The sequence below is a fragment of the Mustela lutreola genome, chromosome 6 (assembly GCF_030435805.1).
Source record: "Mustela lutreola isolate mMusLut2 chromosome 6, mMusLut2.pri, whole genome shotgun sequence".
Lineage (NCBI taxonomy): Eukaryota > Metazoa > Chordata > Mammalia > Carnivora > Mustelidae > Mustela > Mustela lutreola.
In genome coordinates this window covers 158272858-158287811 of record NC_081295.1, presented here as the reverse complement: position 1 = coordinate 158287811, position 14954 = coordinate 158272858, and the positions used below count along the sequence as shown (strand labels likewise).

Here is a 14954-nt window from a genome sequence, read left to right as displayed (position 1 = left end):
TGGGTATTTACCCCAAAGATACAGATGTCGTGAAAATAAGGGCCATCTGTACCCCAATGTTTATAGCAGCAATGGCCACGGTCGCCAAACTGTGGAAAGAATCAAGATGCCCTTCAACGGACGAATGGATAAGGAAGATGTGGTCCATATACACTATGGAGTATTATGCCTCCATCAGAAAGGACGAATACCCAACTTTTGTAGCAACATGGACGGGACTGGAAGAGATGATGCTGAGTGAAATAAGTCAAGCAGAGAGAGTCAATTATCATACGGTTTCACTTATTTGTGAAGCATAACAAATAGCATGGAGGAAAAGGGAAGATGGAGAGGAGAAGGGAGTTGAGGGAAATTGGAAGAGGAGTTGAACCATGAGAGACTATGGACTCTGAAAAACAATCTGAGGGTTTTGAAGGGGCAGTGGGTGGGAGGTCGGGGTACCAGGTGGTGGGTATTATAGAGAGCACGGATTGCATGGAGCACTGGGTGTGGTGCAAAAATAATGAATACTGTTATGCTGAAAATAATAAATTAAAAAAAAATCTCCAAACAAAAGCCCAGGGCCAGACGGCTTCCCAGAGGAATTCTACCAAACATTTAAAGAAGAATTAATTCCTCTTCTCCTGAAACTGTTCCAAAACATAGAAATGGAAAGAAAACTTCCAAACTCATTTTATGAGGCCAGCATTACCTTGATCTCAAAACCAAAGACCCCATCAAAAGAGAGAATTATAGACCAGAGTCCTTGATGAACACACATGCAAAAATTCTCACCTAAATACTAGTCAATATGATCCAAAAGAACATTAAAAGGAGTATTCACCACGACCAAATGGGATTTTTTTCAAGGGCTGCAAGGTTGGTTCAACATCTGCAGATCAATCAATGTGATACAATACATTAATAAAAGAAAGAACAAGAACCTTATCATACTCTCAATAGATGCTGAAAAAGCATCTGACAAAGTATAGCATCCCTTCCTGATCAAAACTATTCAAAGTGTAGGGATAAATGGCACATACCTCAACATTATCAAAGCCATCTATGAAAAACCCACTACAAATACCATTCTCAATGGAGAAAAACTGAGAGCTCTTCCACTAAGATCAGGAACACAGCAGGGATGTCCATTATCACCACTGCTATTCAACATAGTACTAGAAGTCCTAGCCTCGGCAATCAGACAACAAAAAGAAATTAAAGGCATCCAAATCAGCAAAGAAGAAATCAAACTATGACTCTTTGCAGATGATATGATACTATATATGGAAAACCCAAAAGACTCCACCCCAAATCTGCTAGAACTTGTACAGGAATTCAGTAAAGTGTCAAGATATAAAAATCAATGCACAGCAATCAGTTTTATTTCTTTACACCAAGACAACAGAAAGAGAAATTAAGAAGTCAGTTCCATTTACAATTGCCCCCAAAACCATAAGATACCTAGGAATAAACCTAACCAAAGAGGCAAAGAATCTATACTCATAAAACTATAAAGTACTCATGAAAGAAGCTGAGGAAGACACAAAGAAATGGAAAAATGTTCCATGCTTATGGATCGGAAGAACAAATATTGTCAAAATGTCTATGTTAACTAAAGCAATCTACACATTTAATGCAATCCCTATTGAAATCCCATCAATTTTTTTCAAAGAAAAGGAACAAATAATCCTAAAATTTACATGGAACCATAAAAGACCTCAAGTAGCCAGAGGAATGTTGAAAAAGAAAGCCAAAGTTGGTGGCATCACAATCCCGGACTTCAAGCTCTATTACAAAGCTTTCATCATCAAGACAGTATGGTACTGGCACAAAAACAGGCACAGAGATCAATGGAACAGAATAGAAAGCCCATAAATAGACCTTCAACTCTATGGTCAACTAATCTTCAACAAAGCAGGAAAGTATGTCCAATGGAAAAAAGACAGTCTCTTCAACAAGTGGTATTGGGAAAATTGGACAGCCACATGCAGAAAAATTAAAAGGGACCATTTCCTTACACCACACACAAAAATAGACTAAAAATAGATGAAGTGCCTCAGTGTGAGAAAGGAATCCATAAAAATCCTTGAGGAGAACACAGGCAGCAACCTCTTTGACCTCAGCCGCAGCAACTTCTTTCTAGGAACATCACCAAAAGCAAGGGAAGCGAGGGCAAAAATGAACTATTGGGACTTCGTCAAAATCAAAAGCTTTTGCACAGCAAAGGAAACAGTTAACAAAATCAAAAGATAACTGAAAGGATGGGAGTAGATATTTGCAAACGACATATCAGATAAAGGGCTAGTTTCCAAAATATATAAATAGCTTCCCAAACTCAACACCCAAAGAACAAATAATCCAATCAAGAAATGGGCAGAGGACATGAACAGACATTTCTGTAAAGAAGACATCCAGATGGCCAACAGACACATGAAAAACTGCTTCATATCACTCGGCATCAGGGAAATAGAGCAAAACCACAATGAGATACTACTTCATGCCAGTCAGAATGGCGAAAATCAACAAGTCAGGAAATGACAGATGCTGGCAAGGATGCAGAGAAAGGGAAACTTTCCTATCTATACTGTTGGTGGGAATGCAAGCTGGTGCAACCACTCTGGAAAACAGCATGGAGATACCTCAAAAAGTTGAAAATAGAGCTACCCTATGATCCAGCAATTGCACTACTGGGTATTTACCCTAAAGATACCAATGTAGTGATCTGAAGGGGCACGTGCACCTGAATTTTTATAGCAGCAATGTCCATAATAGCCAAACTTTGGAAAGAACCTAGATGTCCATCAACAGATGACTGGATAAAGAAGATGCGGTGTATATATACAATGGAATGTTATGCAGCCATCAAAAGAAATGGAAATCTTGCCATTTATGATGATGTGGATGGAACTAGAGGGTATCATGCTGAGTGAAAAAAGTCAATCAGAAAAAGACAATTATCATGGTTCTCCCTGATATGAGGAAGTTGAGAGGCAAAGTGGGGGACAAAGCGGGTACGGAAGGAAACAGGATGGGATCGGGAGGGAGACAAACCATAAGAGACTCTTAATCTCACAAAACAAACTGAAGGTTGCCAGGGGGAGGAGTGTAGAGAGAGAGTGGTTGGGTTATGGACATCGGGGAAGATATGTGCTATGGTGAGTGCTGTGAAGTGTGTAAAACTGGTGATTCACAGACCTGTACTGGTGAGGCTAATACATGATATGTTAATTTAAAAAAAGTATAGAGTTTCCCAACAGCTCAGCAATTGTACTACTAAGTATTTATCCAAAAGATACAGATGTAGTGAAAAGAAGGGGTACATGCACCCCATAGCTTATAGCGGGAATGTCCACAATAGCCAAACTATGGAATGAACCTATATGTCCATCAAGACATGAATGGATAAAGAGGATTACACACACACACACACACACACACGGAATACTTTGCAGCCATCAAAAATGAAGTCCTGGTGGTGGGTATTATGGAGGGCACATACTGCATGGAGCACTGGGTGTGGTGCATAAACAATGAATTCTGGAACATTGTAAAGAAATTTTTAAAATAAATATTTTTAAAAAACATCATGTACTATACAGTGGCTAACTGAACATAATAATAATTTTAAAAATGAACTCTTGCCTTTTGCAATGACGTGGATGGAACTAGAGGGTATTATGCTAAGTGAAATAAGTCAATCAGAGAAAGACAATTATCATACAATTTCACTCAAATGTGGGATTTAAGAGACAAGACAGAGGAACATAGGAGAAGGAAGGGAAAAATAAAATATGATGAAATCAGAGACAGAAAAACCATAAGAAACTCTTAACTCTAGGAAAGAGACTGAAGGTTGCTGGAGGGGATGTGGATGGTTGGATGGGATAACTGGGTGATCGGCATTAAGGAGGGCACATGATGTAATAAGCAATGGATGTTATATGCAACTGATGCATCACTGAACTCTACTTCTGAAACTAATAATACGCTATATGTTATTAATTGAATTTAAATAAAAATAGGGATAAAGGGAACATTCCTCAACTTTACAAAATCTATGAAAAAACCCATAGCAAATATCATTCTCAGTGGGGAAAAGCTGACAGCCTTCCCTTTGAGATCAGGAACACAACAAGGATGCCAACTCTCACCACTCTTGTTCAATGTGATACTAGAAGTCCTAGCAACAGCAATCAGACCAAAAAAAAAAAAAAAAAAAAAAAAAGGTATTCAAATTGGCAAAGAAGAATCAAACTCTCTCTCCTCACAGATGACATGATACTTTATATGGAAAACACAAAAGACTCCACCCCTAAACTACTAGAACTCATACAGGAATTCAGTAATGTGGCAGGATACAAATTCAATGCACAGATATCAGTTGCTTTCTTTTTTTTAATTTAATTTTATTATTTTTGGTGTTCCAAAGATTCATTCTTTATGCATCACACCCAATGCTCCATACAATATGTGCCCTCTTTAATACCCACTACCAGGCTCACCTAACCTCCCATCCCCTCTCCTCCAAAACCCTCAGTTTGTTTCTCATAGCCCATAGTCTCTCAGGGTTCATCTCCCCCTCTGATTTCCCCCAATTCACTTTTCCTTTCCTTCTCCTAATGTCCTACATGTTATTCCTTATGCTCCACAAGTAAGTAAGTTACTTTCTTACACACAATGAAAATATAGAAAGGAAATTAGAGAATCAATCCATTTACTATAACACCAAAAACCATAAGAGACTTTGGAATAAACCTAACCAAAGAGGTATAGGATCTCTACTTGAGGAACTACAGTACACTCATGAAAGAAATTGAAGAAGACACAAAGAGATGGAAGAGCATTCCATGCTCATGGATCAGAAGACTAAACATTGTTAAAATGTCTATTCTGCCGAGAGCAATCTATACTTTGAATGCAGTCCTGGCATTTTTCAAAGTGCTGGAACATACAGTCCTAAGATTTGTATGGAACCAGAAAAGACCCTGAATAGCTAAGGAAATATTGAAAAAGAAAAACAAAGCTGGGGGCATCACATTGCCTGATTTCAAGCTTTACTACAAAGCTGTGATCCCCAAGACAGCATGGTACCGGCACAAAAATAAATAAATAAATAAAAAGTAAGAAAAAATATTTCCACTTTCCCTTCCCTCCACAAATTAGATTACCTCTGACAAATTATCCCTCAGACTTGGCCCTTAGCATAATGAGGTGCTGGGGAAGATATTTCAGGTAATTCAGGACAACCCATTTCCTTCCCTGCAAACACAGTTTAAAGCATTTGTATTAGTGATGGTTGGTTTGTAGGTTCCTTGTTACCTTAAGTACAGGAGTGTGGTATCATGTTAAAGATATTCCTCAGAAGCTGTTCTAACCAGGACAACTCCTGGAAGAACATTAATTGCCTCTCTGGGACTTACTCTCCCAATGGCCCCAGTCAAGAGAAGCAAGTCATATTCTTTTTGTTCCCATAAAGGCTCCAGCTGCTCTTGGAAAATGGTCCATCCCCCGATACCACAAAGGCTCTAATTTCTCCTCCTTTCAGCTAAACCTGAATCTTTATGGTAAACTCAGGACTCTTACTTTTATAGCAATGATAATCACAGTAATTTTCAGACTCTGTTTTCCTAAGATGATATAGCGGATTAGAATTTGTGGTGTGGTCAGCCATTTATGTTGGCAAGTTCAAGGAGATGAAAACTGGAGGTTAGATAGGTCCACAAGGAAGGAGGGCATAAATCATGAAGACAGATGAGGGGAATGTCAACAGTCACAGGAAGGACAAGTGCTGTTTAAGCACAGGTAAGGGCATAAAAGGACTAACATAAGAAAAAAGTAGGCTGGCCAGTGATTTGCAGATGTAGAAATATTTGTGTCCACCATTTTTCCTTCATTGTGCCTTACTTCAAAAAAAGAGAGGAGATGTTTCACGCCATAGCCTACAAAAGCAACTAGTCATAAAAACCTTTATTTCTCCCTTTACCAATAGGAAGAAAATTAACTATAATGTACCTACCTTTTCTCTAGTTATACCTGGTGTCCTTTTGTCCCATATCTCCTACCCCTTTCTAACTTCTGCAGAAAGCTAAGGGTGAGCCATGCAATAGATAAAGATACCTCACAGATGCATGCACTTTCAGTCAACGTGACAAGTTATTCAGGTATCTGTGCAAAGAAGAAGAAAATTATGTCTGCATTGGGAGGAGTAATGGGGATCCAGTTGGGATCGTGTTTCTCATGATGTTTTGTCTCCCATTCTCAGGAAAGCAAAAGAGAATCTTGGGGTTTTTCCATCATTCCTCAAGTGGAAATGACCTCTAAGTGAAATAATCTTCATGATTTCCTGTCTACTGCTGTTGTTTGGTTCAGCCACAGCAGACTTCTTCACCCAGCAGGCTGCAGTCGCTCCTGCTTCCGGTGAGGTCTGACCCTCAGCCATGGAGAGGGAGTCCCCCTTCCAAGTTTGGCTTTTCTCGGGTACTGCCCCTTGGTCCCAGATATCCTTTATAGCTCTATTTACATCGTTCTACTCTCCTTCTATGGTTTAATAATTCTTTGTATTAAGCTTCTGTTGAATTACAAGAGAATTTCTTTTTAAGCACTCCACTTGTGTGACCATCCTGGATGGATTCTGAGTTATAGAACATGGCCTAGGTCCATGTAACCACTAGTAACTGATTAAGAATGATAAGGCATGAGTAAGTCCTGTAGCCTTGGGCCAAACTGTCCAAAACTTTCCTGTTCAAACTCAATCAAGGAGCTATTTCTAATATCTTTTTCAAGAAGTACATTTGTGGGGCGCCTAGGTGGCTCAGTGGGTTAAGCCGCTGCCTTCGGCTCGGGTCATGATCTCAGGGTCCTGGGATCGAGTCCCACATCGGGCTCTCTGCTCAGCAGGGAGCCTGCTTCCTCCTCTCTCTCTGCCTGCCTCTCTGCCTACTTGTGATCTCTGTCTGTCAAATAAATAAATAAAATCTTTAAAAAAAAAAAATTAAAAAAAAAAAAAAAAAAAAAAAAAGAAGTACATTTGTGGAAGGTAAGCCACTGAGAAGTAACCACAAGTGGCTCTGCTGTGGTTTTCTCTGCCTTCCTTCCTTTCTTTATTCTTTCTTCCTTGGTTTCTTTCTCTTTCTTTTTTTGTATATGGTTATTTTTTATTTTTATTTAAATTCAATTAATTAACGTATAGTGTATTGTTAGTTTCAGAGGTAGAGTTTAGTGATGCATCAGTTGCATGTAGCACCCAGTGCTCACTACATCAAGTGCCCTGTTTAATGCCCATCACCCAGTTCCCCCCCCCCCCACAGCAACCCTCAGTTGGCTTCCTAGAATTAAGAGTCTCCTATGGTTTGTCTTCCTCTGTTTTCCTCTTTTTTAGTTTTGCTGTAGCTTATTAGTAAGTGTGAGGGATAATCAGCTGTGGAAAGGAGGGAAGGGACACAGCAAAGCTGAGTAAGGCAGAGCTTTGTCATCCTAACTACAGAACAAAGGGAACATCAAGTCTCTCCTAAGAAGGACTGAAAGCCCACAAGAAAAAAAGAATCACCTAAGAGATAGAACTGTTCATAAAGGGAACTTTCCAGAATGCTCGGTGGAGCAGAGGAGCGGTGGCTGCCCAAGCTGTGCCCAGCAACTCGCTCAGCAACATGCTCCTTCCCGCTCCCCCACAGTATCAGCCCTCTCACTGGCTGTAGGAAATGGTGAAAGAAACCACTTACTATGATGTTTGGGCGTCAAACCCAATGCCACCCAAGAAGAATTGAAAAAGGCCCACAGGAAACTGACCTTGAAGTACCACCCTGGTAAGAAACCAAATGAAGGAGAGAAGTTTAAACAGACATCTCAGGCTTAGGAATTACTCTCTGATGCAAAGAAAAGGGAATTACATGACAAAGGAGGTGAACAGGCAGTTAAAGAAGGTAGACCCAGTGGTGACTTTGGCTCCCCCATGGACATCTTTGATATGTTTTTTGGAGGAGGAAGAATGCAGAGTGAAAGGAGAGGTAAAAATGTCCTGTATCAGCCCTCAGTAACCTTAGAAGATTTATATAATGGTGCAACAAGAAAACTGGCTCTGCAAAAGAACGTGATATGCGATAAATGTGAAAGTTGAGGTAGTAAGAAAGGAGCAGTCAAATGTTGTCCCAATTGCCGATGTACTGAAATGCAAATAAGAATTCATCAGATAGGACCTGGAATGGTTCAGCACATTCAATCTGTGTGCATGGAGTGCCAGGGCCATGGGGATCGGATCAGACCTAAAGATAGATGTAAAAGCTGCAATGGAAGGAAGATAGTTAGAGAGAAGAAGATTCTAGAAGTTCATATTGACAAAGGCATGAAAGATGGCCAGAAGATGTAAGGACCTATTTTACTGTTCCTGCTCCCCTTCTCCCAGGGGACTTAAAAACCAGCTCCAGGGGTGGAGGCCAAGAAAAACAGGGCTGTACCAACCTCGAGTCTAGCCCTGACGTAACTACAGCCATTTTGGCAAAGCAAAAGCCAGCACCTTGCACTGAAAGAGTGGGTTAGCATAAGCATGGCCATCCTGAAGGCTGGGAAGTCATTTCACTGAGCATCCCTAACCAGCCCACACAGGCTAGTAACTTGAGATAAGAGAAAGTAGCTAAAACCTAAGAAACAACTTAATCATATACCACCAGGGCGGTCAGGCGATGGCGCCACAGGGACCAGATGTTAAAGAAAACAAATAGTTAACTTGCAGAGAACACAATCCTGCAAGACAGGAGTCTCCCTTGGTTTGCAAATGTCCTGGTGATTTACAACAGAAAAGCCATCTCTTCAATGGCCGAATTTCCAGAGACAAACTGCTCAGTTCCTCAAGGCCTAAGGTCGCCCTCCCCACCATAAAACTGAGGGAGGCTGAGGCAGAAGGAAATGTAAATAAAGTTAAATTTCTTCTAAACCTAAATCTCACTTAACCACCAGGGTGACGCCGGGATGACAAAAGGTTAAACAAAGTTAAACTGTCAAAGTGGGGTGCAAGAGATGTGTGTAGCTATGAAAAAGTGCCTTGAAAATGCTATATAAACCCTTGGCTTTGAGTGCTCGGGGTCCTTGTTGAAACCCGCTGCGCGGGGCAGATACTTGGACCCCAGCTAGCTGGAAATAAACCTTGTTGTGTGACTTGCATTATTGAGAGTGTTCTCTGAGGGGTGGACTCCATACCCTAATAAAGATAACATTCCATGGTGAAGGAGACCAAGAACCAGGACTGGAACCAGGAGATATTATCATTATTTTAGATCAGAAGGACAATGCTATTTTCACTCAGCAAGGAGAAGACCTTTTCATGTGTGTGGACATACAGCTGGTTGAAGCACTGTGCGGTTTTCAAAAGCCAGTGTCTACTTTTGACAACTGAACCATTGCCATCACCTCTCATCCAGGTCAAATTGTCAAGCATGGAGATATCAAGTGTGTTCTAAATGAAGGCATGCCAATTTATCGTAGACCATATGAGAAGGGTCACCTCATCATCGAATTTAAGGTAAACTTTCCTGAGAATGGCTTTCTCTCTCCTGATAAACTCTCTTTGCTGGAAAATCTCCTACCTGAGAGGCAGTAAGTAGAAGAGACTGATGAAATGGACCAGGTAGAACTGGTGGACTTTGATCCAAATCAGGAAAGACGGCACCATTACAATGGGGAAGCATATAAGGATGTCCCAGGGGTGGTGCACAGTGTCAGACCTCTGATGGGGCCAGTGAATAACACCGAAGGCATTTTATGGGCAGTAGTGAATGAGTGAAGGACTATAATCATAGCTCACTACTTGCTATTCTTTTTGTTTTAATATTCAACTATAGTAGTGTTTTAAAAGTAAAATGAAGAATGAACTCAAAATATAAAAGCTCAAAAAAAGAGAACTGCTCGTAAAATGTACTTACTTTTTTTGACAAAAAGGAAACATAAAGATTCACTAGGCACAGTATGTATTTCAATAATTTTTCAACAAATGTGCAGAGTGCTTCTTGAAGTTGGAGAATAAAGTTATATGTAGAAATTATAAATTATGGCCAGAATTCAAATCCTGCCTCAGCTATTGTCCTGGACAGGAGGGAATAATGTGGACACCTTCCTCAGGCCTGTGACAGACACAGATCCAGCTTTAAGCCCTATGGTCAGGGTACTTTCTGTTTCCCTCCAGCCTCATGCTCTTCCTCCTTTGCTCTTTCAAAGACTCTGTAGCTTCCTTTTCCTAAAAATCCCTTTTCTTTTTTTTTTTTTTAAAGATTTTATTTATTTATTTGACAGAGAAATCACAAGTAGGCAGAGAGGCAGGCAGAGAGAGAGAGGAGGAAGCAGGCTCCCTGCTGAGCAGAGAGCCCCATGCAGGACTCAATCCCAGAACCCTGAGATCATGACCTGAGCCGAAGGCAGTGGCTTAACCCACTGAGCCACCCAGGTGCCCCTAAAAATCCCTTTTCAAATTCAGTTCCATTTACACGTCCTCTGTGAAGCATTCTAGCTTTCTCCCCACTCCATGTCACAGATCTGTTCACGTGAACTCAATATTCCAGCTTTGTTAATATCATGAGTTGATGTGTGTCTATGTGTCTCCTTTATATCTCTATTGGTACCTTAGTTTTCAGCTTAGAAGTAAGCTCCTAGTGCAAGCAAGCAATAAGAAGATAAGGTTCTTTCTACCAGAACATTTAACTGAAGCTCTAGACTTTTCACCCTATGTACAGTAGTCCCATCATCTGAGGCTTCACTTTTTGTAGTTTCAGTAATACTATGATCAACCATGGCCTACAGAATCAGGTGATCCTAATAAGGCTTCATCATAAGGTCAATAGCAGCCCAAAGCTACTTCTCATACATGTATCAGTCGTGTCATTTCATCTGCTCAGGTGGACATTTCATCATCTCCTAACATCACAAGGAGAAGAAGGGTGAGGACCATAAGGTATTAGAGAGAGACCCCACACTCACATAACTCTTTCAACAGTACCTTGTTATAATTGTTCTATTACTAGACATTGTTAACCTCTATTGTGCCTAATTTAAAAATTAAACTTTATCATTTCCTTTATGTGGGAAAAATGTAGTATATATACACGTCTTGGTATTATCTGTGGTTTTAGGAATCCACTGGGGGCCTTGGAATGTACCCCCTACAGATAAGGGGGTCTACAGAAAACAGTTTGAAGTCAGTAATAAATCTGATATTGTTTATCATGATTTTTTGTCCATGTGAAATTATTGGGATTAAAATTATTCCGGTTTTTTTTTAATAAGATCAATAGAAATAGACTGAAAATATTGACATGAAAACTAAAGCTATTCATAAAAAAAAAAATAGATTATTTGTTCCATGGAAATTTCCTTCTGTTTGCTCTGTAAGGAATTTTTCAAGTCACTATTTACTTAGATGTCACCCTGGGATGGGAATGAGTATTTGACAGTTGAGAGGCTATTTTTCCATAATATGGTAAATATCTGGATAAAATATAAAAGTGAAAATTTTTACTTTATATTTGCTTTCTGTAATTTTTTATTATGGTTAAATTTCAAATTTACAGCAGAATTGCAAAAGTGGTACAAAGAACTAACATTGACCTGTTAGCTAGTTCCTACAATAGTCTGAATTATACCTAAAAAGATGTTTTCTGTCCTTCTACCTACCTACCTACCTAGCTATCATAATCGCTTTTTCTGGACCATTTGAGAACAAGTAGGAGATGTCCTGCTTAGTCAGTGTTTATTTCCTAAGAACAGGGACTTTATTTTACATAATCACTTTAGAGTTGAGAAAACAGAAAATATAGTGTGGATACAATATTATTATCTAATTCACAGTTCATAGTCTTTTTTCTCCATTGCTCTCAATAATGTTGTTAATGCCTGTTTTTCCAGTCCAGGTCCACATAAATAACATGTCTCTTTGGTTTCCTTTCATCTGAACCAGTTCCTCAGCCTTTATTTGTATTCATTTAACTTAATGTTTTGAAGAGTACAGGGGAGCTACTCTGTCCAACCTGACTCAATCTGAGTTTGTCTTATGCATGTTTGTGATTAAAATCAAGCTGTGCATTTTTGGCAGGAATGTCATCAAAGTGAAATTATGTCCTGCTCAGAGCATCATGTCGCTAGGCACATGATGTTGGCTTTTCTCAACACTGGTGATATTAACATTGAGTAGTCTTGACTCTGGTGATGTCCAATGCCATTTTCTACCGTGAAGTTTACTATTTTTCATTTTGTAATTAACAAGTAATTAGTGTTATAGACCTTGGAAATATTCTGTTTCTCAGGACATTTTCATTCACTAGTTTTTAACATTTATTAATCTTTTTAACTCTACCATTCTTTTCATACATATTATTAAGATCCTACTGACAGGAATAATTTTTCTCCTCAGTAATTAATTTTTTATTTATACATATTTTATATATCATTATGAGCTTGTGGATTCTTTTTTTTTTTTTTTTATAAACATATATTTTTATCCCCAGGGGTACAGGTCTGTGAATCGCCAGGTTTACACACTTCACAGCACTCACCAAATCACATACCCTCCCCAATGTCCATAATCCCACCCCCTTCTCCCAAACCCCCTCCCCCCGGCAACCCTCAGTTTGTTTTGTGAGATTAAGAGTCACTTATGGATTCTTTTTTTTTAATTCATTAGTATCACAGTTCCTTTTTAACGCCCAAATTGTCCCAGAGTTGAAGAGTGGCAGGCCTTTCAAACTGGCTTCTCTTTCTTTTTCACATGTCCCTGTGATTCTTGGAGCATTACTTTACTTTTTTGGAATGTATGTATTTCTTTCCTCAGGTAATAAGAAATGAATAATGATGGGAAAAAACACAAGTTTTGAAGGCTACTTTGTTCTACTGGGTTTTTCCAACTGGCCCCATCTGGAGGTAGCTCTCTTTGTGGTCATCTTGATATTCTACTTAATGACATTGGTGGGCAACCTGTTTATCATTATCTTGTCGTACCTGGACGCTCATCTCCACACACCCATGTACTTCTTCCTCTCAAACCTCTCTTTTCTGGATCTCTGCTACACCACCAGCTCCATCCCTCAGTTGCTGGTCAACCTCTGGGGCCCAGAAAAGACCATCTCTTACACCGGTTGCATGATTCAACTTTACTTTGTCCTTGCACTGGGAACCACAGAGTGTGTCCTCCTGGTGGTGATGTCCTATGACCGTTATGCAGCTGTCTGTAGACCCTTGCATTACGCTGTCCTCATGAATCCTCATTTCTGCCACCTGTTGGCTGTGGCTTCCTGGGTCAGTGGCTTTACCAACTCAGCACTTCATTCTTCCTTTACCTTCTGGGTGCCCTTATGTGGACATCGCCAAGTGGACCATTTCTTCTGTGAAGTTCCAGCACTGCTGCGATTATCATGTGCTGATACCCATGCGAATGAACTGACCCTCCTGATCACGAGCTCCATTTTTGTTCTCACACCACTCATCCTCATTCTCAGCTCATATAGTGCCATTGCCCGGGCTGTGCTGAGGATGCAGTCAACCGCCGGACTTCAGAGAGCTTTTAGGACATGTGGAGCCCATCTTATGGTTGTGTCCCTCTTTTTCATTCCCGTCATCTGCATATATCTGCAGCCACCATCAGGAAAGTCTCAAGATCAAGGCAAGTTCATTGCTCTCTTTTATACTGTAGTCACGCCTAGCCTCAACCCTCTAATCTATACTCTGAGAAACAAAGATGTAAGAGGGGCAGTAAGGAGACTACTGGGTTGGGAGAGGCCCATGACCTCGTGATCTTCAGGAGACAGTGGAGCCCCTCTTCAGCAGGGGGATCATATGCCTCCTTCCATCAGCCAGTCTCCTGCCTACTCACTGTGTCTGCACCAGTGGAGCATGTGTTTTGTAAGGCCACAGAGCTCTTGCCCACAAATATGAATTAAACAGTTTGCCCACATACCAATTTCACTTCAACAGAGAAAACAGCTATGTAAAATCAAGATTAAACATCAATATTAAATATTTTTAGTGCCACAATAAATAAAACAAAGATATCCTTTTCTTACTTGAACAGTAAGAAATGAAATTCCAATAGGAAGATGATATACTTAATTTTAAAAACCTAGACTGTGGTTTTTAATTTCTCACTTTCAAGGCAGAATTTGCCATTAAATATTTTCCATTTTTGGTTTAGCTAAAGATGTAGTTAAATACCTTAAATCTTTCCTGCCACACTGTTAGTCCTTTTTGAATAGTAGTTCATATAGAGAGGAATTTGGGTCCGTATTCTTTAAGACCCCATTATCAATAGTAAGAAAATAAATTGAACAAATTATAGAAAGAAAGTCCCTGAAATAATAAACAAACATAAGTATCTTTAAAAAAAAAAAAAGTATCTTGTATTTTTCTCTTTCTTGAGGCAGTGGAAAGTATATAAAAGGCAAAAATCACTTAGACAGGTCTGAGATATGGCCAATAATCTAAAAGTCATTATAGGCCAGGTATCATTAAAAGTAAGTGCTTGCATGGAGCACTGGGTGTGGTGCAAAAACAATCAATACTGTTACATTGAAAATAAATTTTTAAAAAATTAAATAAAAAGATATTGAGAAAAAGGTAATAAAAAAACTCTGAAACTAAAATCATATAGTCATATTTGTTAGACTTTTTAAACATCATTTAAAATATCATATAAATATGCTACAATAATTTTACTGTACATAAATAGAATTCTGTAATATACATTGTGATATTCAAAAGCAAGGAATAAAATTTAATTAGAATTTTTTTAAAAAAGTAAGTGCTCGGTGGGCTACCTGGTGGCTCAGTCAGTTGAGTGTCTGACTTTTGGTTTCGGCTCAGTTCATGATCTCAGGGTCCTGAGATGGAGTCCCATCAGGCTCTGCCTTCAGTGGGGAATCTCTGTTTGAGATTCTTCCTCCTCTCTCTCCCTCTGCTCCTCCCCTCACTTCTGTGCAAGCTCTCTGTCTCTCAAATAAAAAAAT

The 14954-nt window shown here is 39.5% G+C and overlaps 1 protein-coding gene and 1 pseudogene across 1 annotated transcript; both read left to right on the top strand.

Annotated features, from left to right (window-relative positions):
* Positions 1 to 7679: 7679 nt before the first annotated feature.
* Positions 7680 to 9717, top strand: LOC131834754 (dnaJ homolog subfamily A member 1-like; annotated as a pseudogene).
* A 3080-nt stretch (positions 9718 to 12797) lies between these two features.
* LOC131834753 (olfactory receptor 2J3-like) lies at positions 12798 to 13746 on the top strand. Its single transcript, XM_059179381.1, is given in 2 exon segments — positions 12798 to 12814; positions 12816 to 13746. Coding segments are annotated over 2 exon segments (948 nt in total).
* The last annotated feature ends 1208 nt before the right edge of the window (positions 13747 to 14954 follow it).